The sequence below is a fragment of the Desmodus rotundus genome, chromosome 4 (genome assembly GCF_022682495.2).
Source record: "Desmodus rotundus isolate HL8 chromosome 4, HLdesRot8A.1, whole genome shotgun sequence".
Taxonomy (NCBI): Eukaryota; Metazoa; Chordata; class Mammalia; order Chiroptera; family Phyllostomidae; genus Desmodus; species Desmodus rotundus.
Genome location: NC_071390.1, coordinates 181397194 through 181423544, shown reverse-complemented (window position 1 = coordinate 181423544; position 26351 = coordinate 181397194). Strand labels below are relative to the sequence as shown.

At 60.1% G+C, this 26351-nt stretch overlaps 1 protein-coding gene across 2 annotated transcripts; it reads right to left on the bottom strand.

Annotated features, from left to right (window-relative positions):
* Window positions 1-3465: 3465 nt before the first annotated feature.
* MAEA (macrophage erythroblast attacher, E3 ubiquitin ligase) lies at window positions 3466-25374 on the bottom strand. 2 transcript variants are annotated; one of them, XM_024573686.3, is made up of 10 exons: window positions 25253-25374; window positions 13785-13967; window positions 11763-11966; window positions 10709-10831; window positions 10023-10136; window positions 7630-7706; window positions 6716-6824; window positions 5105-5238; window positions 4271-4466; window positions 3466-4173 (listed from the first exon to the last, which is right to left on the bottom strand). In XM_024573686.3, the coding sequence occupies exons 1-10, from the start codon at window positions 25319-25321 to the stop codon at window positions 4078-4080; spliced, it is 1305 nt and encodes a 434-aa protein (XP_024429454.1). In that variant the 5' UTR covers window positions 25322-25374; the 3' UTR covers window positions 3466-4077. The 2 variants fall into 2 exon arrangements, with proteins under 2 accessions (XP_024429454.1, XP_024429455.1); XM_024573687.3 differs by lacking the exon at window positions 10023-10136.
* Window positions 25375-26351: the final 977 nt, after the last annotated feature.

Below are 26351 nucleotides of genomic sequence, written 5' to 3'. Positions count from 1 at the left end.
TGGGTGGTAGGGACAAGAAAGGGTGTAAACAGGAGCAGGGACCCTGCAGGGTACGTCTGTAGTCCAGAATGCTTTAAATTTTACCAAGACGCCACTAGATGTAACAACGGAGTTTAGTGAAGCCACAGGACACGGTCAACATACAAAATCAGTTCCGTGTTACCACAAGGGGACACACTGTCAAACTTAAAAATCACGTTTGCAACAGCATTAAAAATCACAACATGCCTGGGGGTGACAAAGTGTGTGCCCAGACACTGGAGTGTGGTGGCAGCGTGGAGAGGTCCCGTGTCCACAGATTGGAGCACTTGGAGCCGTCAGTAGTTTTTTTTAATTTGTTTTTCAGGGAGGGGGGAGATACAGGGAGAGATACATCAATCAGATGCCTCTTGTACACACTCCAGCTGCGAACTGAACCCCACAACCCTGGCACATGCCCTAACCAGGAGTCAGTTGGCTACCTTTCGCTTTGCAGGACGACGCCCAGCCAACCGAGTAGCGCTGGTCAGGGCTGCTCAAGACTCTTAAGTCCCTGTTACCGACTCACAGTTGTGAGCCCAACCCATGACTGTATCTGGAGATAGTCAAGGTTAAATGACATCATACGGGTAGAGCTCCGCTCCCACAGGACGGCGGTCCTTAAAGAGCTGGCATTCTCCCTTCGCCCCAGGAAGAGGGGCCTCACCAGGAACCAGCCTCTGGCACCTTGATCTTGGACTTCTGGCCTCCAGACCCAAGGAAAGGTCTTTCCGTTGTGATGGCTGAACAGACTGACCGTCCTGCACGGACCTGTAGATTAAGGGTGATCCCAGTTAAAATCCCAGCACTTTTTTTAAAATGGACTTTTACGAGTCCATTCTTACATTTATGTAGAAATGCAAGGGAACTAGAAAAGCCAAAACAACTTTGAAAAAGTAGAGAATGAGTATCAAAAAAGACTCATACTCCCCATTCAGGACTAATCTCAGAGCTGCAGTAGCCGGAGTCCTGGGGAGCTGGCGTTGGGGTGTGGTGCCGTTTGCTGTTTGGCGCTGGTACAGAACAGAGCACCGAGGCACAGACCCAGGAGGTCCGGCCGGGGTCTGGTCAACAAGAACTCTCCAGTGAATGACGACTTTTCGCTCCATACACGAGGCAGCCTGTGGTGCCTCACAGGCCTAATCAAAAGCCTAACGCTCCCAGGAGGTGGAAGAGAGTATCACCGCAACCTTCCGTGGGCATGCACTTCTTAGAGCACAGAAAGACGTTAAAAAATGAAAAATCGATAAACTTTACCGAAACGAAAGCCTCTGCCCATTGAATGAATGGTCCACAGAGTGTGGGAACATCTGACGACAGACCTGTACCCAGAATACCTCAGGATTCCTACAGACCAAGGAAAAGTCAAGAATGCTGAAGAGCAGGCGGGTGGGCAGACAGACGAATGGCCCCATCAGCTCACCAGAAGGAGCTGGGTGTCACCAGCGGTCAGGAGCCGGCAGACCCTGCCCCAGCGCGCCCTGGCCATGCACTGGCGTGAGCGCAGCAGCACCATGAGCGGGCAGGGTGCGGCCTGGGGGGCCTCCCACACAGCTGCCACTCCGGAGGAACGCCAGCCTTGTGCAGGTGCATACACAGCAACACCGAGGCTCGGTCACCCCCGTGCCAGGGAGGGCCCACTAGACAAGAGTCCAGGGAAGTGAAGGCACAACCCGCAGAGACGTGCAGCGGCGCCCACTGCAGGTGGAACCTGGACACAGACCAGACGTCCCTCATGGAGAGACTGGACAAGCAACGACCGAGTGGTTGGCTGTGGGACAGTCCCTCCTCGGCGAGGCGCGGGTGGCCAGACATGCGGGACTGCCCCGGGGCTTGCCCAGCAGGCAGAGCTTTTGGACAGGGACTGACCAGTCATCGCCGGCCGGGGTGGCGTGTGGCTGCTCTGGGGGCATTACGGCGACACTTTAGAGGTCTGGGAAGGCTCTAGCTGGGCTCGGGACAAGTCCACCTTCATCAGGACTCACCGAATTGTTTAAGGCCTGTGTCTGTGTGTGCGTCTCTACCACAGTTAGAACCTCGAGTGAGCGGGCGGCCAGCAGGCTGTGTGAACTGAGGTGGGTGCCCAGCCAGCGAGGATGTGCCGCAGGCAGCCTCCCACACCTGGGCGGGGAAGCCCGGGACCTCGCCCTGGCCGGCTGTGTCCAGTGCCCCTGCAGACAAGTGTGTAAGCCATGCCCACCACCTGCAGAGGGGATAGGCACTGTGCTTGCATCCGATGGGCACAATCCGGCTGTGGAGAGGACGGGCTCGGGCCCACCAGGCCACTGTGTGTCCACAAGGTCTGAGACCTGGCTGAACCACCGAGACAATGGCCTGTCCCTGTGGGGACGCCGACGGGAAAGGCCCTGGGCCCCTTGGGCTGGATGGGTCTGGGGGCCACAGGCCTGCGCACCGGGCATTTACTTCAATAAGAAGGTAACCAAAGGACAGGCTAGGGAGGAGCTCCTAGTGGCCAGTAGAGGCCTGCCCCCAGCGACCCTGCCGCCCCAGGCTGCCCAGCAGCCCCACAGGCAAGTGCGGCTCACAGAAAACCAGGCTGCAGCACAAGCCGGCCCCCGGGGCCTGTGCGAGTCCTTTCTCACATAGCAACACCCAGGGGGTGCTGCCACGCTGTGCTCCCCCAGAGCAGAGGGTGGCGATGGCCCACAGGCTGTGGCCTCTGGGATGTGGTCCCAGGCAGGGTATAGGCAGAGAAGACAGCCAGCACCTCCTGTGGGTGGGGCAGGGAAGCAGCCAAGGAGCAGGAGGTGTGGCCAGCAGAGAGAAGGCTGGGGGTGCTGGGGAGGGCTGGGGAGACCACCCTAGGCTTTAGCAGGGACATGTGAGACAGCAGCAGGGACCCACACTGTGCCTGTCAGGGCCGGGCACAGGGCTGGCTTCCCAGAAGCCCCAGGGTCCCGCAGCAGTCCAGCTGGATCTGAGCCCGCCCTTAGGCCACAGCAACGGAAGGCACACAAATTAAGAGGAATTTGTCAAAGCAAGCTGGGCAGTTCTTTGTCAAAGCAAAGCATGCAGAGGGCAGGGGCCCTTCACCAGGGGAGCCCTACCTGAACTTCTGTGCAGCCTTGCCCTGCAGCCCCCCAGGTCCCTGGTGTGTGCTGACTGGGGTGGGCTGGACAGTACGCGTTCGGGCACCCTGTCCCTGCCCAGCAACCTCTCCTGGGTCCAAGGAGGCCTTGTCTGCCATGGGGAGAAGGTGGGGCCGCACTCCACTCCTGACTTCAGCACATGCTTTGGCATGGGGAGGGCCCTGCCAGTGGCTCAGCACCTGGACAGGTGCACTGCTCAGCAGGGGACATGGTCTCCTGACGCCCCTGAGGACCCAGCGGCCACTGAAGGGGCCCTGCCCTCTGCACTATGGACAAATGGGTGGGACAGCAACACCAAGGTGTCAGAACACACAGCTTCCGCCTCACACGAAAAGGAGAAATAGAAAACCCTTTTATTAACATGTTTTACATGTACAGTTTATTAGCTAAGCAACATCCACATGCAAATCTGAGCACTAAGTACAAACCTCTACGGACGGCGGTGTAGGCTACGGTGGCTCCCTCGATCGCGAGTCATCATGGTCACTCGGCTGTGCTGCTCGTTCCTGTGACCAGCGGCATTTAGAGCCGAGTGACAGGACCTTGCAGGCCTGGCAGACTTGGTCCAGCGGGTCCCCCGGGGGCACACAGGCTGTGCAGGGGGGGAGGCAGAGCCCAGGCCCCACAAGGGCCTTGGGCGGGTGGCAGTGGCCGACCCAGCCTGGCTGCCACTGCTCCAGGCCCCCAGGCAAGACACACCTGTCCCCCAGGGCCGTCACCAGTCACAGGGAGGAGCTGTTTCTGAAATGTTCCCGAGTTTCCCTCAGTGTCACGTCCTTCCTGAAGCATCTGCTAGTTGGGTCACATCACAAAACCCTACGGTCAACATGTGGTTTCCAAGCACAAGCCTGTTCACACTCCCATCCTCTCCTCCCGAGTGTCTGCGCTGCTCACGGATCTTTGGTCGCAAGAAACAGAAACACCGCCGCAGGCAGGCGCGGACGCAGGCCTACATGATGTACACTTTCTCAGCTTGTGAGAAGTGGAAGACCTCTTTGGTTCTCGGGCAAACCACCTTATCGTCTTGACGGATGGAGAGCAGAGACTGGAAAATAAAAACAGAAGGCATTAGGACAAACGGTGCATTCTGCCCAAGGCACCCTCCTGCTGCCACACAGCCCGGCCCTGCCCCCAGGGCTCACGTTGTAGCCGTAGACATAGCCGTTGGGCAGCATCATGGGCGGGTTGTTCTCGTTCATCACGTCGCCCGAGATCTTGCAGACCAGACGGGAGTTGGCGCAGTGGGCCATGGGCAGGGGCTGTGCCAGCTTGTTCAGGGAGCGGCTGCACACGGGGCAGTCGGGGCTCTTGGAGCTGCCGTCCTCCTTGTAGCACTGCCTGGGCCTCGGGTTAAGGAAGGGTCACGGGGCCACAGGCTCAGGCTGAGACCAGGGGACAGACCACTCCCTGCCATACAGTCACCAAGGAGAAAACAAGCAGAGTCTCTCTTCCAAGGCAAAGAAATCACTGTGTCTGGCAGGAAACAGCCTGAGGCTTCAGCGAAACCAGCAGCCAGAACCTCCCAGCCAGGCCCCTCCCAGCGCAAAGGAGCAGAGGACAAGCACACTCGGCCAACCCTGCACGCCCGCCCACCACCGGGCAGGCAGGAGTGCGCTGGGACCTCCTCCCGGACACCAGGAAGGCTGTGAACTACCAACTGGCTCTTCCTCTCAAGAGTGCTCAACACAGGCTCGGGGACAGTCCCCCGTCCCATCACAGGCAAAGCTGGCCCAGTACGCCCAGCATCAGTGAAAACTAAGAAGCACAAAGCCCTGACAGGGTCCTAGAGAGGACCCCACAGGACACTCAGGAGGGACCCAGAGACACCGGATCAGAGCATCAGCTCTCTGGCCACAGGGCAGCTGCCACTCTGCAGGATTCTCGGGAACCCCACAGGAAAGCCACTTGGAACAGTTCACGTTCCAGCTGCTTTCTGTGGGCGTGTGGCAGGCTGCAGCGTGAGCCCAGAAGGATACGGAGTCTTTATGGCCGAGAGGCCGGCCTGCAGGGTGAGGGTGAACACGGAATTGTTCCCCAGCTGGTGCAGCCGATAGTTGTCGTACCGGAACTGCTGAATCAGCATCCGCCACCGGGCCGGGTCCAGCAGGTCCTGGAAAGGAAGGCAGAGGCTGGGATGGCGCATGGGCCCGCTTCCTCTGAGCCGTCACCCAGCCAGCCTGGACTCTGCATGTGTGGGTGGGCACAGCTGTTTGCTGGGGATCCCAGGCAGGCAGAGGACTCAGCTCCAGAAAGGGGGCAGATTGGCTCCTGCTGCCCTCAAGGGGGTAGAGGTAGCACCTGACTGTAAAGGGCCACCACAAGGCTCCTGTGGCGACACCCCCACCCTGAGCTGGAGGTTCAGCCTTTCTCAGGCTGGTCGCAAACCTCCCCCAGAGCAGTTCAGGCTCACCACCTGCAGCCACACGCTGTCCGCTGCCCTCGAGAGGCTAGGGGGGCACAGGGGGGTGGGAAGGGGCCCCATCTGGGGCAGGTGGGCTACAGAGGAGGCCCTGGGTGGAACTGTTTCCAGGCCCAGACAACAAGGCTGGTCCCATCCTCCATGTGTGGGCACCCAGGGGTGAACCCTCACCCCACAGGGGCTGAGGGAGGCAGGCCTTTGGGAGGCACTCTGCCCAGGGGGTAGGGCCCTGTGCCAGATCAGAGCTCCCGGGGCCTCTCTGATGTGCAGCAACCACACAACCCGACAGCCCCCGCCACCAGCCTCCAGGAGGGTGAAATGTGCACAGGGTGCTGCTGGACACAGGCACACACCCAGTGGCAGCCTGGGCAGGGGACAGCAGGGGCAGGGAGGGCTCGAGGGAAGGGGAACTCGGTCTCCAGGGGACTATGCAAATGTGGATGGGAAAGGTGAGCAGCGGCTGAGTCAGGATGAGGGACCAGTCACTGGAAACTGGAGGGACAGCGAGTCATGACAGGACAGCGCCCGTGTGGTGCTCTCGGGTGCTGGAGGGAGCTGTGTGGGAGCTGAAGGTGCAGCTGCTCCTCAAGTGTACAGTCAAGTAAGAGCAGAGAAAGGACTGGGAGTGGGAACTGTTCATGGACAGGAAGCAGAGCTTCAGGAGTCAGAAAACTCCAAGGGTGCAGCCTGGCGACCCTGCCGAGGAGATGAGCAAGTGTGACCAGGACCGCGCAGTGGACGGATCGCAAGGGGGGCAGGATGAAGGAGTGAAGGAGTGAAGGAGTGAAGGCTGCTGGCTTGGCTGTTGGGTGGAACGTCTTCCAGGACAAGAACAGGAGGCGCCCCCGGGGCAATTCCGGGATCATCTGGTCAGTGGGGCTGCCCTCAGGCTTCACAGGAAACAACCCCACATGGCCAACTGTGGCCAGCAAGGGAAGGGCCTAAGCACACCTGTGCCAAGATCCCCAGGTGCAGGGCAGGCCTGCCAGAGACAGCCGAAGTTCGGGAGGCCCCAGGGGAGGCCTGGGAGAGGTGCTCTGCTTTCCAGGCCCACAGAGTCCTTCTGACCCATCCTCTTAGCAGCAAAATGGGAACAAACCGGAAAAAGGCATGCCAGGCACGGTGGCCCCAGGCTGAGTGTGTGAGCAGCCCCGTGGCGACAGGTTACCTTGTAGGGGGAGATATGCGTGTCGGGCGGGAAGGCCAGCATGCCCATGGCCTGGCGGACCTCATCCAGCTGGCTCCCTTCAGCCTGACTGAAGTGTTTCCTGGCGTGTCTAGAAAACAGTATCTTGGTTCTTCTAAGTTTGCACTTTCATCTTTAAGAACCTGAATCCATTCTACACTCAGTGGCCTGCACGGGGTCTGCTGGGAGCTCAGCTCCCCAGGGGCCTGACCCCCACCCAGATGCTGGGAAGCGGATTAAGTCCGAAGCTTCCAGAGGAGGGGCCGAAGACCGTGAGCTGCAGCAGGCCCAGCATTCCACATGGAACACCCTGCGTGCTCCCCGCCACCACGGGACTAAGCAGCGCAGCCCTCCCAGTCTGCGCTGACCGCCCACCCCGACCCCAGGCGACACCAGGCACACACCAGAGCCGCCAGGCTCTGGGACAGTGGGCTCTTGTGCCATCCCACCCCCTTCCCAAAGGTGCCCCTGTCACCAAGGAACCCTGCCTTCACGGGCACCTCAGTCCACCCTTTGCGGGAGAGCCAGCCCACGTCCCCGTCCTTCTGCGTGGACCACCAAGCCTGCCCCAAGGATGGGCCCAGGAGGCCCTGGACACTCCACATGCCTTCACTGCTCTCACCAATGCCCGCAGTGGAGGACCGGCCCCCAGCCTACTGACACTGGAGCCCGGTGAAGGGCCCAGTGCATGGGGACGCTCCTGAGATACGGAGCCACAGCACTTCCCACAAGGGAAGACAGAGCTCACAGCCTCCTGGCTCCCTGCCTCACACCCTCCTACCAGGGACCATCCCTGGGCAGGTACCAGCCGTCAGGATGGCCTAGGACTCCGGGACTGGGAGACCCAGCCCCAGCCCCACGCCCCACCCAGAACGGCAGGCCCACCCACTGCGCACCTCACGGCATCCAGCCTCTTGTTCTGCCGGACGAGCTCGATGAACTCCTGGATCCTCAGGCTGAACTCCAGGCAGCTCTGAGGGCAGAGACAAGGCGCAGGCTCAGACGGCGCCCCGCACAGCTGCGACCCCAGCCGACCCCACACACAGGCCTGACGCTGTGGGTGCAGTGCCCGAGAAGGAGGCTCAAAACCACCGGGGGCAGCCTGACCCCGACCCGAACTAGCTCCTGGGCCTGCAGGCCCAGCCGCTCCCAGCAAAACACGGCCAGAGCAGCGTTACCACCCACAGGGCCAGGCCCTGGGGACAGCTGGGTGTCCCTGACAGGGGAGACCTCGGGTGAGAAACAGCCAGGAGTCACCAGCAATTCAGTGTGTGGGACACATCAGCTCGAGAGAAGCAGGTGACCGTGGGACCCCCCCTGCACCGAGCTCTTCTCCCAACCACACCTCCTCCTTGGTCACCAGCCTCGCTGGGCCCTCACCTCTATTGGCCTCAGAGTCACAGAGTCTAAGTCCCACCCGCCCTGACCTCCAGTTGGCCCCACCAGAACAGGGGCTGCGAGGGGGAGGTAGGCCCATCGCTGCTCTGAGGCCTGGTTCCCAGCACCCGGAGGGATAGAGGCCAGCAAGGGCGGCACACGCACACCTGGGAGGACGGCCAGTCTGAAGGCCCCGGGTGAGTGGCCGGCCAGGCCCAGGCAGAGCCGGCAGGCAGTGAGCGCTGAGGCCCGTGTGTCTGGCAGGCGCCTGCACGATGGCCCCATGGGAGGTCGAGGGGCACTGTGCGCCACCAGCAGGTGCTCTGTACAGACACCCGAACACTCACTTGGGGGTCTCAGTGACCTTGAGCCCCTTTGGGCTAAACCACCATGGCCGGGGTCAGGGGAGAGGCGGGCGCGGGCAGCCCCTGTGCCCGAAGGCGGAAGCTGCGCTGCCTCCACAGCAGTCGCCGGCCGCAACACCTCTTGTGGCTTCAGGCAGCACTCACTGTGCCAGCCGATCACAGAGCCTGTGGCTTCAGCACAACACATGCCCGAGCTCCATGGCACCCAGCCCCACGTGGCGTGGACGGAGATGCCCACAGCCAGTTGGGTCAGTCAACCCACACGGCCAACACTCAACGTCTACATGTGCTTCTCTCGCCCGAGCCTCCCGCCGCACGCGGTGCCCCATCCCCACGCCACAGACAAGGGTGGGGCGCCTGCCGCTGCATGCTGCCCACTGCAGGCAAAGGTGCGGTCACTTACCTGGTACCCGCATGTCCACACCACAGGCACTCACGGCCAGGCGGGGTCCTGCCTTCGCCCTCCCCCAACCTCCACGTGTGGTGGACCTTCCCTAGGCCTGACCCAACTGGTTGGCGAAGGTGCCCTGTGGCAAGGGGCAGGTGTGCACACACCACTGGGAGAGACGCACCTGCCTCCCAGGCCTCCTGTCTAAAAGCGGCAGAGCCCCTGGGAGGACATGGCGGACAGTGGTGCTACGGAGACAACCAGGTCCCAGCCCCGACGCTGATGTGGTCTACTGGCTGTGGCGGCCCTTTGCCCCACCCACTACACTTCCACACACGGGACCCCGAGCCCTGTCTCTGTGGCACACTGCTGATGAGGTGCCACAGGCACTCAGCTCCTCTCTACCCTGTCACCCCAGGGCGCCACCGGGCTCGGCGGTCAGAACCCGCGGGCACAGAAGTCGAGGGCCGACTGCAGGCCACGTGCAGGGGACTGCATGTGTGTGGAAGCACCACAGGTAAGTGACTGAGAAGCACTGAGCGCCAAGCACACCCTGCACCACCGGTGACTTCCACAGACACGCAGCATGTCACAGGTCACTGCGCACACATCCTCACCTGCCCGGAGACCCCAGTCAACGCACTGGACGTTGCCTCGGCACAACCACTTCCTTCGGAAGCACCTTCCGACTACGTGAAACCACGCCTTGAAGCCTCTTCCCCCTCTAGTGTCCCGACTGGCTGGCGGGCGAGACCCCACCAGCCTGCTGCGGGCCGGGCCGTGCCGTGCACGTGAGCTCACGTGCGCACACACACTGTGGAGGCTGCTGGGCACCCTGACTTGTCCCGTCAGCGTTTTACACACATGCTGCCATGCCATTGGGGCGTCTTCCAAACACACTCTTGGGAGACTACGTTCCTTTGAGTTCAAAGGCCATCGGCGGGTCCAGCCTCGCCCGCCTGCCCGCACGTGGCTGCCATGCCCCGTCCGAGAGCGCCCGAGTGGGCGCGCCCTCGCCAAGCAGCCGTGGGTCTGGGAGGCAACGGGCTTGCAGAGACAGCCTGTCAAGACAGGAAGCCCATTTCCTTCCGACCCGCTCCCGCTCTGCGAGCAGCACGGCTGGGGGGCTGGGGCGGGGAGCGGGGCGGGAGTTACGTACCAATTCTGGCTTTCCTTTTATGGTTTCCATACCAAGATCCTCACTTTCTTTAGGGGAGCCACTGGCCACTCTACTTTTCCGTCCCGGCTTCGCGTCATGCTCGCTTTGGCGGCCCTGAGTGGCAGAGAGCGTCACCCCTGGCTGGTCACTACGTGCACACGACAACCCAGCCAGGGAGGTCAGAGGCGCTCGGGTTAGCAAACAGGAAACACAGTTCTCTAACGGAGGCGGGAGGGTTAACACAGTCACACATTTCTGCAAGCCCCATGGTGCGAACACCTTTCCGTGAGCACGTTTAGACTCTGATTATGTTTAGGTGTCCCTTTCCGAAGCTGCGTGTGGGTCTCAAAAAGAGCTGTATTCAAGAACATCCCAGCCTGACACTCTGAGCCAGGCAGGCCAACACCAGCTTCTGCCCAGGGCTCCCCGCACCCCGGGACGATGCAGAGGCGGGACGGCCTGGCTCCAACCCCAGCAGGGCCACCAAGCGCTTACACGAGGTCATTGCCTTGCTGCCTCGGAACATCATGCTCAGAACACTGGTCCAAAACCTAGCGTAGTAGGGGGCGCACCACCCAAAATACCCCAAACCCACACCAAACCCAGCAGCCCAGCCGAGGACCTGAATGAAATGCCTCCGAACCAGCGGGTGGCACAGCCCCGCCCACCCCGCCGGGGCGGAGCACCTTCATCTTGCGCAGCCGAGACTTGTTGTCGTGGCACCAAGCCAGGCAGGTGGCAGTCTCACGCCTCTCCAGGGACTCCTCCACCTCTTTGGCCGTCAGGAACATCTCGATGTTCACCAAGTCCTTGGGAAAGGAAGCAGTGCGTGCTCAGAGCATGGAACCCAAGCACCCCTGAACTCCTGGCCCCCCAGACCCCCAGTCCCCTCACCAGAGCCCTCAGGGACCACACTCTGACCACGTCTGTGCACCCCTGCCAGGCAGCTCCCGCCAGCGCACCAGGCCCTCCCCCTACTTCCCCCTCCACACGGAGACCTGGACATCCCAGCATCCCCTCCCCTCGCTCTCCATGGTTTGTCCCTCTGAGGACTCATTTACACTTGAGGTGTCTGACACGGGGTGGGCAGGGTGCATGGATGGGGCCACAGCTACTGAGCCCTCGGGTCCCAGCAGAGCCAGGTGCCCAGAACGCCCCACCGCAAGGTCGAGATGACCAACACTTGGACACCAGGAAGGGCGGGAGCCGTGAGAGGGAGACGGAGCTCCAGGGGCACCTCTCTCCTCTGTCTGAAATAGACACGGACAACGCCCGGCACAACAGGGGCTCTGGGTGCCTGCTGGCGTCCTGCACAGGGGCCCAGCTTGGCACCAGGCCCGAGGCTGGCCCAGGTGTGAGCCACACGTGGGTGCAGCTGCAGCTCCAGAAGGGGTGGGGCTGCAGTGGGAGCTCGCATCTGAGAGGACAGCGGGCCCGGCACAGGGCAGGACAGCTGGCCATGGAACGAGCTTGTTCTGTGGATATGGGTCACAGACATCACTTCGAATCTGGACAGGGACACGTGCTGCTCGGGGCAGCTGCGACTGCAGGCGAGAGCATGCCTGCTTCTGTACCGGCTTCACCAGAGCCACTGAAAACAGATCAGCGCTGCCTTCCCGGGAGCAGGCTCCGCCCCAGCGAATGGGGGAGGCAGGCAGCACATGCCAAAGCTCCTAGGGGCCCTTGGGCAGCTCCGGGACCAGAGCTGCGGGCCAGCAAGTGAGACCCCACGCGGCACACCTCGACGCCACTCTGCCGCGCCAGCTTCACGGCCGTATTGTAGTAGCCGCAGCGCAGCAGGTGCTCCACCATCATGCGGTCCATGCGCTTCCGCTTCCACAGGCTGGCGGCCGCGGGCTGGTCGCTGCTGTGCTCCTTGAGGTGCTCGATCCGGCGCTTGCAGAGCTTGGCGCTCTCGTCCTCAGCCTGGATGGACTCCACCGCCTGAGGGGGGCACAGAGCGAGCTTAGGCCGCGCCTTCCCCACAGCCAAGCCTGCCACCCTGCGGCCCTGCGCTCTGATCTTAGAAAGAGTGGAAGATGGGGGTGGGGAAGAGGGGGAGAGAGAGACACATTGATGGGTTGCCTCCCGCACGCACCCGCACCTGGGACCCACGCGGGATGGCCCCTGCAGCCGAGGTGAGCGCCCCGACCAGGATGAACCCACAACTCTGGTGCATGGGACGATGCTCCAACCAACTGAGCCTTTCGCCCTTACAAACTCGTCTTCTATCTGTTACAACACTTTTTCACTGAACTCAGTTGTGTTCAAACACAACAGAGCTACACAGCAATGTCCCACACACGTGCCATGAGGCTCAGCCACCACCACCGACCAGAGCAGTGCCCACGGCCCGAGGCTGGACGTGCAGGCCCACATGCCCAGCCCACCGGCCCTGCTCTCTCCCACAGCACTCCTGACTCTTTGGCTTCCAGATGCTGGCAGCAGGCAGTCTTTTCCTCACGCTGCCTTTACGAATTTTGTGTAAAAAGCCTGTGTGGGTTTGTTCTTGCTCGTCCTGTGGGCCACAGACCAGCCCTGCCCCCTGCACCATCCCGGCGCCCGCCCGCACTGTTCCCCCCCCAATCCCCGGCTCCTCATGCAGTGCTGCTGCTGATCCTCACGGCAGACGCCTGACGCCAAAGTGTTAAAACATCCGTTATAAGCAAACATTTGAGTTTTTCATTTCTTGACGTTTTATCTGGTTCTTTCTAAACTGAATCACTTCCGTGCTTTCAGTTCTCTGCATGTTATTTTCAAGCCCGTGTTTATTCCTTAAACACAGTATGAACTGTGGTCTCTGACAACTTCTGTGTCTGAAGTCTGCGGACCTGGCTGCGGCGTCTCCTCTGCGTGCACCTGGGCACTGTGTGCGGGTCGTCGGATGCACGCCACAGACCTGCACGTACTGCCTGGTGCTGGGAGGTGCCCCGGCTGGGCCCACCCCCACCAGCCTGAAGGGCTGCGATGCTTTGTCGGGGCGTCCGCGGGGTGCCCTCGCCTGACGGGCAGCGCTGCAAAGTCCCTGCAGCGGGCCCCGGTCACTGGCACACCAGGCCCTGGAGGGGCTCCCAGGAGCCAGGTACACCCTCCTCTGGCTCCTCTCTGACCCCTGCCCTCCCGGGGATTCCTGTCTTCTCAGTGTTTCTTTAGAGCGTGCAGTGAGGCACGTTAAACGTTCATACTTTTGCCCTGGCCGGTGGCTCTGGTGACCAGAGCATCGCCCTGTGCCCCCAACACTGAGGGTCCGATTCCCAGTCGGGGCGGGCACGGGAGGTGACCAACTGACGTTTTTCTTTCTCTCTCTCTCTCCTGTCCTCTTTCTAAAAACCAATACACACATCCCCAGCTAAGGATTTTTAAAAATGAACAAATCAAAGATCACATTTTTGGTTGTTCTCAGTGAGCACATTGGTGCAGATGCCCCATCTGCCGTTCCCAGAAACAAGAAACCCTACGTGCTGTTTTGAGGTGAAATCCTAAAAATAGTAAATCAACCTGCTACCACCCTGTGCCCTGTGTGGGCCTGACCCTGGGGAGCTGGGACAGCCTGGACCACACGAAGAGGCACAGGGGCTGGGGGCTGCCTGAGGCCGGGGAGTGCAGGCAGTCAGATGGGGACAGCTACCTGGCACAGCACCCCCACCGGCCCTGCCCACCAGCCCCTGGGACAGCCTGACCCCGATGGTCCCACTTCCCAGGACCCGCGTCCCGCAGGCGATGACAATCCTCCCACAGGACCACCTGGCGGCCGGCACCAACCTTCCTTTTGAGGACGCTGAGCTTCTCCACCACGCCATCCAGCAGGCTGACCACAGAGTCCACGGCAGGGCAGCTGCTGAGGGTCTTCTCCAGCTCTGCCACCACCATGGTGACGTGGCTTGTCTCACGGTCAATGTTCTTCTGCGCAGCTCGGAAGCGTTTGTTCAGCGTCTCGTAGGGCACCTGGAGGAGCGAGAAGAGGCTGAGGGATGGGCAGGCCCCCGCGCGGCACTCCCTTAGGGTTCGGGTGCCTAACAAACGCGTCTCCCCGCAAACCTTACTGGGACCTGCAAAAGACGGCCCGAATACTGGGCCACTCAGGTTGCTGGGTGAAGAGACCAATGCAAAAATACACACTGCCCCCAAACCCACAGAGCCAACCAACCAGAGGGCAGACGCCAGGCTTGCTCCTCAGCTGGGCGCCGTGTCCATTTTAACTTTTCTCCAAACAGCAGCAGGGCCTGGCGTCGTCAGTATCCAGCCCCAAAACCTTATATTTTAAGGTCAAATTTAACTTTTTAATGTTTTTTTTAAATCCTCACCCAAGGACATCTTTACCGATTTTAGAGAGAGAAGGGGGGAGAGAGAGGGTGGCAGAGAATGAGAGAGACAAACACATTAGTTCGAGAGAGAAGCATCATCTATCAGTGGCCTTGGGTATGCGTCCCCGTGAGGGAGCAGCCCTGCTACCTGGGTTGTACCCTGACCGGGGACTGAACCCACAACATTTTGGTCTATGAGACATCTCTCCAACTGACTGGTAGGAAAGATAAAAAAGCCACCCAGCCAGGGCTTTTTTACCTTTTGATGGAAGAAACCAACTTGGACTCGGTGCACATGTGGGGTGCAGGTAACCAGAACTACAGTGCACATGGGGACCTGGGGTCCCCAGTGCCCGCCCTGGGGTGTGGCGGCACCGTCCACACTCCCACAGATGCATACACTCCGTCACCTCAGTGCTCCCTACGCCTCCACGCTACTCACTCCAAGTGGCCCTGACCCCGCACTGCCTGCCACCACCCCTCCCAGGCAAGAACCCACCTGCCCTCGGCCCCCAGGGCCTGCACACTCTGCCCACTCTGCGGAGCTGGGCTTCCAGGCCAGGCCTTATGCCACCCCTCTGTCCAGTCCCCACCCGGCTGGCTCGAGCCCAGGACCTGAGGAATGTCCTGGGTTCGAGGACACGGCCATGGTTGAGGGTGTGACCAACGCCCCCTCCCCGGAGGAGCTCCTGGAGTTCTTGTGCTCTGCTCCTGTACACAGTGCATGCTGAGCCAGCCTGGGGCAGCCTCTCCTGCCAGCTGCTCCCAGGACTTCCACCCCCAGGGCACCCAGCCAGCAGGCCTTCCTGCCTTTCCCAAACCCACCCTGCTGCTGTGCGGCCACCAACAGCTCCTTCCCAGGCACCTCCTCCCCAGAAGGCTGTTGCCAAAGGAAGGAGCAGGAACGCTGAGGATTCTAAACTACACCAAGCTGCCACTAAGGAATGAGGGAGAGCTCACAATGCCCTCGGATGCTCAGGGACAGACCTTCTGGGAGGAAAACCGGCTCAGGGAAAGGCCTTAGTGGGACCACACACTCACGTCAGCGCAGTGCGGGGGGCACAACCACCAACAGTGGAGAAGCCAAAGACGCAGTAACGGGAAAAACAAGACTTGACCTAAATAAATGAGGATAACATGACTAGAAAAGTAACAGACTGGAAGAGTTTTCTTTTAAAAAGTAAATAAAAATCTACCCCTAAAAGCACAGGTAACAAAATCAAAAATAGACAAGTAGGACCACACCGACCTTTAAAGCTCCAAGCAGCACAGGGAGCCACCCACAGAGGGGAGAGGCGGCCGGGAACAGAGGGCTGTGTGCCCACTGCCTCACTCCCACGGGCGGCATCCAGGACACAAAGGACGATGGCAAAACCCCCAAGTGACCAGAGGGAGGAACAGGCACAAGCCTCAGACATTCCCACACCTCACACAGGACATGCAAGCAAGGCGGCCCTCGGCTGGGCGTCTTGGCCCTTCAGGGACAGGCACTGTACTCCCAGGGAGGCAGAAGTTCACACCCACGAGGACGGCCCAGTCCAAACCCAGGAACGAGGGCTGGCAGGACTCGGGGACCTGGGCCCTGAGGTGGGACTGTAGGTGGGGCTGCCGCCATGGAAACAGGAGAGGCCCTCACCCACGGGTGGACGCAATCCCTCTCCAGGGGCACCACAGTTTGACCCTTGAGAGGGGCAGGGTTAGGGCACCGACCCCAGTGCAGCTGAACATCTGCATGAACTTGAGTCTGCCCTCCGTGTATGTGGATTCCCCACCGCAGAGCAAAAGCCTGTTTCCGAGTGGTGGCTGGTCGGACTGCGGCTGTGACCCCCAGGGACACAAGGGCCGACTGTATTTACTGAAAAGGCCTCGAGAAGTTCAAACCCACCTCACCGGAGGGGCCGCTGGGCCCCCAGGACTGACACCCGTCTCAGAGAGACCTCCGCACCACGGGCGTACCGCAGCGTCACTACAAGCGCCGACGCGTGGGGCAGCCCAAGTGTCCAGCTGCGGACGGAAGGGTAAGATGTGTGGGGGCACACAGGGGTGCCGCTCAGCCTGGAAACGCAGGCCGTCCTGCCGCAGGCAGCAGGGCGACAGGCTGGTGGACGCGGGGGGTTGGTCAGCCTGACCCAGGGGGCACACCCTATGGGAGCCGCCCCACAGCGTCCCTAGAGCAGGCACGCCCAGAGGCAGAAAGGAGGTGGGGGGCACCGGGACCAGCGGTGTCCCCACAGCTCACGCTGACATCCCAGCCCCAATGTGGCAGGGCCTACGGGCAGAGACTGTCACAAGGCTGGAGCTTCACACACAGGCTCAGCGCCCTCTTCACAGGGACCCGAGAGCTATCACTTCCCGCCAAGTTGGCCCGCACTCGTTAGAGGCCTCACCGGAACTGACCTCACTGCGTTCTGACCCCAGACTGCCAGCCTCGGGAACTGTGACCAGTCTCTGGTCCTTTACGACAGCTTGAGCTGACTCACATTACTGTTTTACTCTGGGTCCCTCGCGTTTCCGTGAGAATTTCGGAAATGGCTTATCAATTTCTGCAAAACAGCCAGCTACAATTTTCATATGGATTGTGCTGAATCTGTGGATCAATTTGGGAAGTACTGTTATCTTAACAGTCTCAATCCCTACATATTTTACTATTCTTGGGGCTACTACAAATAAAAGTTTTCTTGATTTCCTTTTTGATTTTCATTTCTAAGGTTCAGAAATACAACTGACTTGATATATGGATCTTATCTCCTGCTTTTTAGTTCTAATAGGTGTGTGTGTTCCTTAGGATTTTCCACGTACAAGCACATTTCATCTGCAAATACTTCACCCCTTCCTTCCTTTCTTACATATTTTCTTATTGTTAGAGACAGAGGACGGGAGGGAGGAAGAGAGCGTGAGAAACACCGATGTGAGACATACACTGATCGACTGCCTCTCGCACGCCCCGCACTGGGGACCTGGCCCGCAACCCAGGCATGTGCCCTGACTGGGAATCAAACCAGAGACCTTTCGGTTTGCTGGCCCACCCAACCCACTGAGCCACAGCAGCCAGGGCTGCCTCTCCCTCCGTCGAAATGCCTGTCTTTTTCCTGTCTAACTGCTCTGATTAGACCCCTCAGGACAACGCTAGACAGCAGTGAAGAACGAGACCCCTTGCCTTGTGCCCGGCCACAGTGGGAGCCTGACACCGGCTGTGGGTTTTCACAGATGCCCTTCACCAGGGCGAGGAAGGGCTCTCCTGCTCCGCGCGTGGGGAGGGTTCCGTCACGCAGCGGCATCGAGTTCGGTTACGTACTGGTGGGCCGGTGTGGCGTACTGCTGTGCGGACGCACCAAGCCTCGCACTCCGTGGCAAGTGGCCACGGCACACGCCCCTTCCTCTTGCTGTCGGGGTCTGTCTCCCAGCACTCTGTCGGTTTGGGTACCTGTATTCATCCATGCAGAGTGCGGTCTGGAGTTCTCCTGAGGTTTGTCTGACTTTGACATCAGGGAAATATTGACCTCAAAGTATGAGTTGGGAAATGTCCATTTCTATTTATTTTTTTATTTTTTTTTATTTTTGGAAGAGTCCGTCAAGGATCCATATCAATTCTCCTTTAAACACGTAACAGAATTCATGAGTGAAGCCATCTGGCCTTGGGCTTTTCTTCATGCGCTTTGTTTTTGTTTTTAATCTCCTTAAATGTTATAGGCCTATTCACTCATCGCTTTTTAACCTATAAAATAGCGACTTCATGAGCTTTAGTTCAACACATTTTCCCTTCCACAGGTTTTCTGTGTGTGCCTGTGTCCAACACTCCACAAGGGAGAGCGGCCTTGGGTCTTCCTTGTTAATTTGAACTCAGCTCTTCCTGGTTCATAGGATTTTTAAAGTTTGTTACTTGCTTCTAAATCCCGACTCTACCCTACCCGCTAAAGAAGAGGCTCAAGTCTGCCTGCTCGGGACCAACGTGGTTTTTCCTTGGTAACCTGGCGTGCAAAAGCTTCGAAGACGCCCAGCTTCCTTCAGCCAGGGAGCCCACGCTGCCTCCACGGCGCGTCACTCCCCTCCTGCGGCTCACAGAGAGACCTGTCATTGTCGCAACCGAACCAGGAGCCGGCAGACCTGCGGCTGAGACTCCCGGGGCACACCTGCACTCCCGCCGGCTCCACGCGGCCCCCACGCTGTCGTCTGCTGCGGCGTGTGTGTCTCCACCGCTTCTCCAGTGCTGGCTGTGGTTTTCTGACAGTGTTTGCTGACAAAAAGGTGTATTTTCACTTGTCATCGTTGTTTTCAGCCACTTTCACCAGCACAGGAAGGAAGTATTTCCCCAATGGCATCAAGATTTTTATCTTTCACAATTAAGAAACCTCCAGAGAGGTTTCTCCATATTTATCACAAAGCCAATATAATATATCAAGCACCGGTGTCCAACCTTTTGGTGTCTCTGGGCCTCACTGGAAGAAGAGGAGTTGTCTTGGACCACACATTAAATACACAAACACTAACAAAAACAAAAAAGTCTCAAAATGTTTTAAGTAAATTTACGATCTTGTGCTGGGCAGCATTCACAGCCATCCTGGACTGCGTGCAGCCCACAGGCTGCTCACCCCAGAAGGGCAGGCCTGAGCCCTGAGCACCAGCGCCCATCCCTCCACGTCCCGGAGCACCGTGTTGAGTTCTGGTGTGGGCGTGGGGCAGTCTCCCAGCCATCGGGGCTTCGTGCTGCCCTGTGCGGGCCTTTCCGAGCACAGCACACACTCCGCGGGAGGCTCACCTTGGAAAGGAGTGGTTCAAAACACCCATTTTAAATAGGCTCCTCGAAAAATGACACATTTCTGGTCATCTTCAAGGGGGGGTGTCACGGCCAGCTCGAGGAGGGAAGAGTGGCCAGCCCCTTCACACTATCCTCTCTGGACACACGATTGCCCATCACAACGTGCTGGCTCCTGCGGAAATCTCGCCCAGCCACTGGCCCCCCGTGGAAAGGGCAGCAGAAGTAGAACAGGAGGAGCTGCACCCCCCAAGCCAGCTGCCGCTGCCAGCGTGCAGGAGGCCCGGCCACCCTCCACAAGGATGGCCCACGGAGCAAACACAGCACACACACTCAGGGGCACCTGCAACGCAGCACAGCCCACTTTCTCACTTTACACGGAAGCCAGCCATTTCGCCCCAAGGCCATTACTTCGGCCCTTTGTAGCCCACTTGGGTGTCACGCAGGGTCCGGACTCGCTGTGCTTCCTGATGAACAGGAAACACCTGGGCAAGCGCACGAAGGCTGACGGTGCCCGAACAGCTGTGACCGGTGTTTTCTAACAGAAACACGCCCAGCTCCATGGACGCCGGGCTCCCTTCGCCTCTGCTGAGGATACACATATCGCCACGGCTGGGTCAGGGCCGCCTGTGGCCTGCGTCAGGCCGGGTGCTTGGGCTCTGAGCACCCCTGCCGTGCACCAGGCCGGCGCTGGCGCTGGCCTCTCTCCTCACTCTGTCCATTCCCAGTGAGCGGGCTGTGTGTTCTGGGCACGTAGACACATTGTCTCGTCCAGTCTAACACACACGTTTATTTCTGTGTCAGTTCTGACTGCTTTGGGCAAAATTGCCAAAAGGACGTTAGTTTATTTTTTAATTGAAGAATTACTTCTCTGCCCTCCCCAGAAACAAACCACTCCATGGTTAGAAGGAGACACGGAAGCAAAACACACTGAGCCGGGTGGAGGCAGGAGCCAAGATGGAGCGGGTGGGAGCTTCAGCTGCAACCAGGTGACCTCAGTGGGAAGGCAGCACCTGAGCAAAGGCCAGAGGAGGGGAGGGAAACACCCCCTGGACTCCAGGTGGGGAAGGTTCTGGGAAAAGCAAACAAGAGCACAGGCTCCGAGGACCATGCTGGCGTGTCCTGTGACTGCAGGGGGACCACTGTGGCCATGTCCCCAGGGCACTGGTGGGGGAGGGGATACAGGAAGCCAAGCCACCAGGGCCTGGAGGCCACACTAACAATGCTGGTTTTCTAACCCAGGAAAGACCAGGAGCTCCCAGAGACAAGGGTGGAGGGCAGAGAGAGGACCAGCTGTGGCAGGAGGACACGGCTGAGGAGGGGCCATCAGAGCCACTTGGGGGTGAAACTGAGGCAGCAGAGAGCACCAAGTGCTGGAGCTGCAGCAAGCAGGGGGGAGGAGTCTGAGCACAAGTGACCGTGGGGGCGGGCAGAGCAGGGCCCTGCCGTGTGTGGAGCCAGGCAAGGCGGCAGCTGGGAGCATGAGGGGCGGCAAGACCACTGGCCCAGCCCGCTGGTGCTCTGCAAGCCACATTCAGCTGCACAGCTGAGGCCTCCACCATCCAGGGAGACTCGTCATTAGCCCTGTGTGTAGTTGTTCCAATGGCAGGTGACTCCTCTTCTCAGAAAGTTTTCAAAACAATGCTCTCCAGGTATGAAGACTCTGAAACACACCGTCACACCCGAAATGCCCGACAGGCACTGCCGGCCCACAGCGCCCTCGCACTCAGGCCAGCACTGCGCAGCCGCTCTGCCCAGAGCCCCGAGCAGAGCGCCGGCCACCGCTTTGTTCTCAGGCCACTGTCTCCCTCACTGGCTTCCTGTCCCAGCTGACCTGCCGCTGTGGTGCCTGTTGTTAGCCCAGGGCCCTGCAGGCCCAGCCTCTGGGTGGCTTTGGGAACGTCCCAAGTCACATCGACAGGGTTGGGGTCTGCCGAAACTTCAACATGGCCTACGAGGTTCTCCCCATGTACAGCTCCAAGGCCACCTACGGCACCAGCCCTCAGGTCCATGGGCCTCCTGCTGTTCCACACTCGCCTTGACTTCATCCTGGTCACTGAGAGACCTGAGTCCTCCTGTCCACTCGTTCAGCGCCCCCCGCCCCCACTGCCGGCACTGCAGCAGCACAGCAACCTGACAAGTCACAGGTCTGTCCTTCCCCACCCCCATCGGTGCTCAGGGCTCCCCAGAGCTGCCAGAGGAGGGCAAAGCCTCAGTGTCGGGAACCTCAGCCTGCGCCCCACGCCTCCCTGCCACACACCAACAGGGCCCTGTCTGGGCCTGCCGTGAGGGTCACAGGAGAGCAGGCGTGACATGCTCGGCTATCACAGCCACCACACAACCTGAAGCCTGGTGACTGCCAGCTGCTGCCACAGGCCAGGGCTGGGGGCCCTCTGCCACAGGGCACTAGGCATTAGAAAACCCTTCTTTTCCTGACTTGGTGTTTGTTTGAAAATAATACTTTAACCACAATCACGTACAGCAAGCGGGATTCCTCCCTCAACCTGGTCTGCGCTACCGGGGAAGGCCCGGGCACACGCAGGGCAGACGTGCCCCAGCACAGAAGACATGCCACCGAGGGCCCTGTCCGGGCGGCCAAACATCTGACAAAGGGGGCCCGTGCAGGCCCAGCTCTTCGGAGAAGGAGGCATTTCCTCCGAGCTCACACCTGGCGGTCTGGGAGGCACGCAGGCAGGAGCGCCGCACTGTGAAGGTCCGACGGGCGAGGGCCAGAGCACGCAGTGGTGTCTGTGCACAGGACGACCCCTTTTGGAGGCGCACTCCGGCCTCATCAGTCACACACCCTGAAGTAGGAGGGAGCTGAGCCACCGCCCGTGTCCACCGTCCAGGATGCAGAACACACAGAACTGAACCCCAGCGCCAGGTCGGTTTCTGACGTCCCCATGTCATGCTTACCAGTGCTTCCCAAACTCCAGATCCCGTGTCCCCAACCCGGCCAAGTTTGGAACACTGCCCTGAAAGTTAGTTTCAGGCATGTAACTGTCCCCAAATTTTCTGTGACAAGGACAAACCCAGGCTTTGAAACCACAGGGCACTGCTTGGTTGAAAGATTGTCACCAAATCAAAAGCACAAAATTTAAACATTCCCGCAGAGAATGACCCAGTTGGGAGCAACACCCGCCCTCCCCAGCCGTGAGGAGAGGACAGCTGGGAGGTGGGACTGAGCTGGGTTGAGCTGGGGATCCCCTGGCTGAGGCGCTGAGACGAGGCTCCCAGCAAGGAGGTGGGCCCAGGCGAGACTTGAGTCAGGGCCCAGAGCCAGGTGGCCAGATGACCAAGGCCAGGCGCCCCGCCTCGGCCGCACAGAACACCTGGTGTGGGGGTGATAAAGGAGGCCTCGAAAACACTACTGGACTTCAGCTATTTGAACGAAAAAAATAGGAACATACCAAAATATCAGTGGGATAATTAGTAGAATTTGGAGAATATAACTTATTTTTATAATCAGAACACTATTAAAAACAAAATTAGTTCAAGATGGTGGGCTAGGCACCCACGTTTCTCCGCTCTTCACTGGTGGAGGCCTGAGGGGCACGCCCTACGCCTGACACCCAAGTGCACCCAAAGGGAAGGACACAGTCAGGCTGCCTTCCCATGGCCCCTGGCAGCAACGTAAACATGGCTTCCATGAAGCCAGATCTGGCTGTGATTTCTCACCGCAGTGATTCTGCCCCGGGGACACCTGGCCAGGTCTGGAAACGTTCTGAGGCCGCCCTGTGGCATTTGGTTAGGGGGAGGCCAGGGGTGCTGCGGAACACCCTGCAGTGCACACCCCCGCGGCAAAGAGTCACCGGGCCCCTACATCCACAGCGGTGGACAGGCCTGTGCCACCCACCCGCTGCAGGATCGGCGCCGGCGAAGACGCAGTGCCTGTGCCAGAGCAGGGGCAGCGGCACCTCATCCCGGCTCCTCTCTCATCCCGCTTCTCCAGGCACCAGGAGCACCAAGCCCTGAGGCTGTGACGAACCTGCCGAGGCTGCCCGCATGAGGGTTCCCGTCATGTCTGTGTAATTGGTCCAGTACGTGCCTGTCCCATCACCCTGCAGGACACACGTCCAGGGACCAGAGACGCAGAAGGACGCTGTCCAGGGGCCTAGCCCTCATCCTCCCTACCCCCTTCTTCCCTGAATACACACTGTGCCCCCACCCCGTGCCCCAGGTCTGGACCCTACTTGAGACGGCACAGCATGGCCCGGCTCCCAAGCCACCCGCCCTTCCCACGTCTGCTACACTTGTGCTAACAAACGCGTCCGAGTCAAGGACCCCTAGTTTCCTGGGACAACCTCGCTAACCACTGGGAGTCGGTTCTGAAAAGTTCTGTGAAAAACGTTAACTCGGCAGTGACGTGTGTCGACAGAACGGAGTGACTCAATGGGACCTGACCAGCCTGGGACGACAAGTGGTGGAAGTGGCTTCTCTGGCTGCAAACATTCAGCTTTTAAAATCATTCTAAAAAAGTAGAAGACAGACACGCGGACTTGCTGTCCCCTCAATCGCACTCACTGGTTGCTTCCGGCGTGCGCCCTGATCAAGGATTGAACCCACAGCCTTGCCGTATGGGGACGACCCGCTAACCCACTGAGCCAGCCAGCCAGGGCCACAGCCACTTCAGTCAGAGGCTAGTTAACCACCGTGGAACTCAAGCCACAACACGGCGGTGAAACAACAGAGGTGGGCTGGGCGGAGAAACACCTTCCAGTCAATGCGTCTCAGTCACCAGCCAGGACCAAAAATGAGGAACCGCCAGTTCTGGCCTTTGAACCGTGTCTGTCAGCTCAAATGACAGCCTGATGGTGGACTGAGTGAGACCCAGGCCAGAAGCTAACAGCTCCCCCACTTAATGAGCCGCACGCTGACCAGCACTGCCCCAAAGAGGTCCCGCCAACCAGCGCCTGCTCCAGGGCCCCTCCTGTGTCAGAGAGCAGGACACCGGCTCCTGGGTCAGCGCCGCAGCAGGGCAGCCTGGCTCCAGCCGTGTGTCTTCTTCTAATATGCGGTCGCGGTCCCCCTTTCACACTGAGGTGGCATCAAGCTCACAGCACCTACACCTGGAAGGAGGAAACACCTCAGACCTGGAGGTCTGTCAGCAAGCGGCGACCAGGGGACAGGACTCACAGCCACCCAGCCACACTGCACCCACCACCACTGGTCACCGCAAGGGTGAGCGGGGTGTGGGGCCCCCAGGGAAAGAATCCAGACCACTAATGTCCAGCCACAGCCCTTCCTGGAGTATCGTGACCTTGACCTTTGAAGGCATTTACTCCCAAGTGCTTCATGTTAGTCAATCACCCTCAAATCCTTTACCAATCCAGTAAGCAGCAAGTACAGGCCCTACCACTAGGAACACCAATTTCACCCCAATGGAATGCGACTTGGCTAAGTGACCATCCAAGGTCACCCAACCGGTAACCAAGTGGTAAGGGCTGTATTTCAGGTTTGGTGACACCCCGCAAAATGGATTCCCATTAGACCGTCGGGGCTCTCCTTTGCTTCCAACTTCCCTAATTAGTGACTGGGAGCCACACACCTGACACGGAGCTTCCGGACCGCAGCTGGCCACCTACCGTCGGGCCCTCGGGCTGGGGGCCCGCGACCCCACCTCGGCCAGGTCACCAGGCAGCCAGGGGAGGGGCAACGCAGGCTACTTGAGACGCAGGGGCCACACTCCGGCCCCGGAGGGCGAGGCCAGCGCCGGGCTGACGCGCTCCCCGCCCTGCCACGAAGCCCTTGCTGGCCGGGCAGTGCAGCCACGGCCACTCGCCACACCTCGCCACACCCGCCGGGCCGGCCCCGCAGACCCACAGGCCCCAGGTCCCGCCGCCCCGGGAAGCCCGGTTCCCCGGACCTCGCAGTCTTGCACCTCGCGACCCAACACCCGCAGACCCCGCCCCACAGACCCCCACAACCACAGGCCCCACCACCCCCGGAAGCCGGACCCCGCACACTCCGCAGACCCCCAGGCCCTAGACTCCGCCGTCCCCGGGAGCCTGGACGCCCGGACCTCACAGACCCGCACTCCTCGACCCCCACCCGCAGACCCCACAGACCCGGCGAGTCCGGCCCCCAGAACCCGCCCGGCGCTCCGGGCCACAGCCCGCCCACCGTGTCCCGCCGACACCAGCCAGGCGCGGTCGCCCCGCCCGCAGGCCCACCTTGAGGGTGGGGTACTCCTGCACCTTCAGGGTCATGGAGAGCTGAGTAGCCGACTCCTGTACCGCCATCTTGAGTCGGCCAAAACATTAGCGGGCGGAGGAGAAGCACCGCGCGGCACGCCGGGTAGTGACGTCGCGGGGCGGGAGTCCGGGTGGGTAGGTGGGGCGACACGTCTGCACCAATCGTGTCCGCCCACCGGCCTGGCGGCTGAAAATGGCGCGGCCCCGGAGTGCTTGCCGAGAGGCATCCGGAGCGTCCAATCACCACCGGCCTCCCTCCGATCCAGCCAATCAGTGGCAAGACCAGATGGGCGGTTCCCTCCTTGAACTCAGGGCGGGGCAGGGTGGCCTCGTGGCCTGGTATTGCCTCCGGCTGCCCCGCTTCCCTGGTCGGAGTGCGGAACCCCCAGATCCTGTACGGGTGGGATGGATGGGGGACGCAATCGGCCATCTGCGGCCTGTGGGCCTGGGACCCTGGGGGGGCGCAGGTGTGGGGGCGACTGGATTTCTGCGGAGCCGCACTTGTAGGCTGTAACCCTTCGTCGCAGGGACCCCCGGTGACAGGAACCCCTCGTGGCACTAGTGGGACCTTCGCCCGAGTGTCTCCTCTGGCAACGTGGCCAAACATCTGCAGGCCAGGGGCCGTTGGGCCCCATTTCCAGATTAAGAGCTGCTTAGGTCCACAAGTGGCTCCCCGGGTTTCCTTTGGAAGAGGTCAGGGGGGGTCTTTAAAACTAATTTACAGGAAAAGCAGTTCCAGAAGCAGAACGGGGGGGGGCGGGGGCATGGCCCTGGCACCCCCTGGAACTGGAGTCCAGTTTAAACCATTTTACATTCTTTTTTTAAAAAAAGATTTCATTTATTTTTAGAGAGAGGGGAAGGGAGGGAACAAGAGGGAGAGGAAACATCTATTCGTTGCCTCTTATGCACCCATGGGCGGGGGGTGGGGACGGTGCGGGTTAGCGAACCGGAAATCCAGGTGTGTGCCTTGACTGGGATGCCCGGAATCGACCGGGGACCTTCGCTTTGCGAGAAGACGCCCAAACAACTGAGCGCCGCGGTCAGGGCAACAATTTCACATTCTTATACTTTCAAATAT

What these genes read in the sequence shown, in the direction of transcription:
- MAEA (XM_024573686.3), bottom strand. Translation starts at nt 25,321, where the DNA reads ATGGCGGTACAGGAGTCGGCTACTCAGCTCTCCATGACCCTGAAGGTG. An exon ending in AGGAGTACCCCACCCTCAAG is followed by an intron (nt 13,968 to 25,252) that starts GTGGGCCTGCGG and finishes TCGCTCCTCCAG; the next exon opens with GTGCCCTACGAGACGCTGAA. An exon ending in CTCGGCTGCGCAAGATGAAG is followed by an intron (nt 10,137 to 10,708) that starts GTGCTCCGCCCC and finishes TCTGCCACTCAG; the next exon opens with GGCCGCCAAAGCGAGCATGA.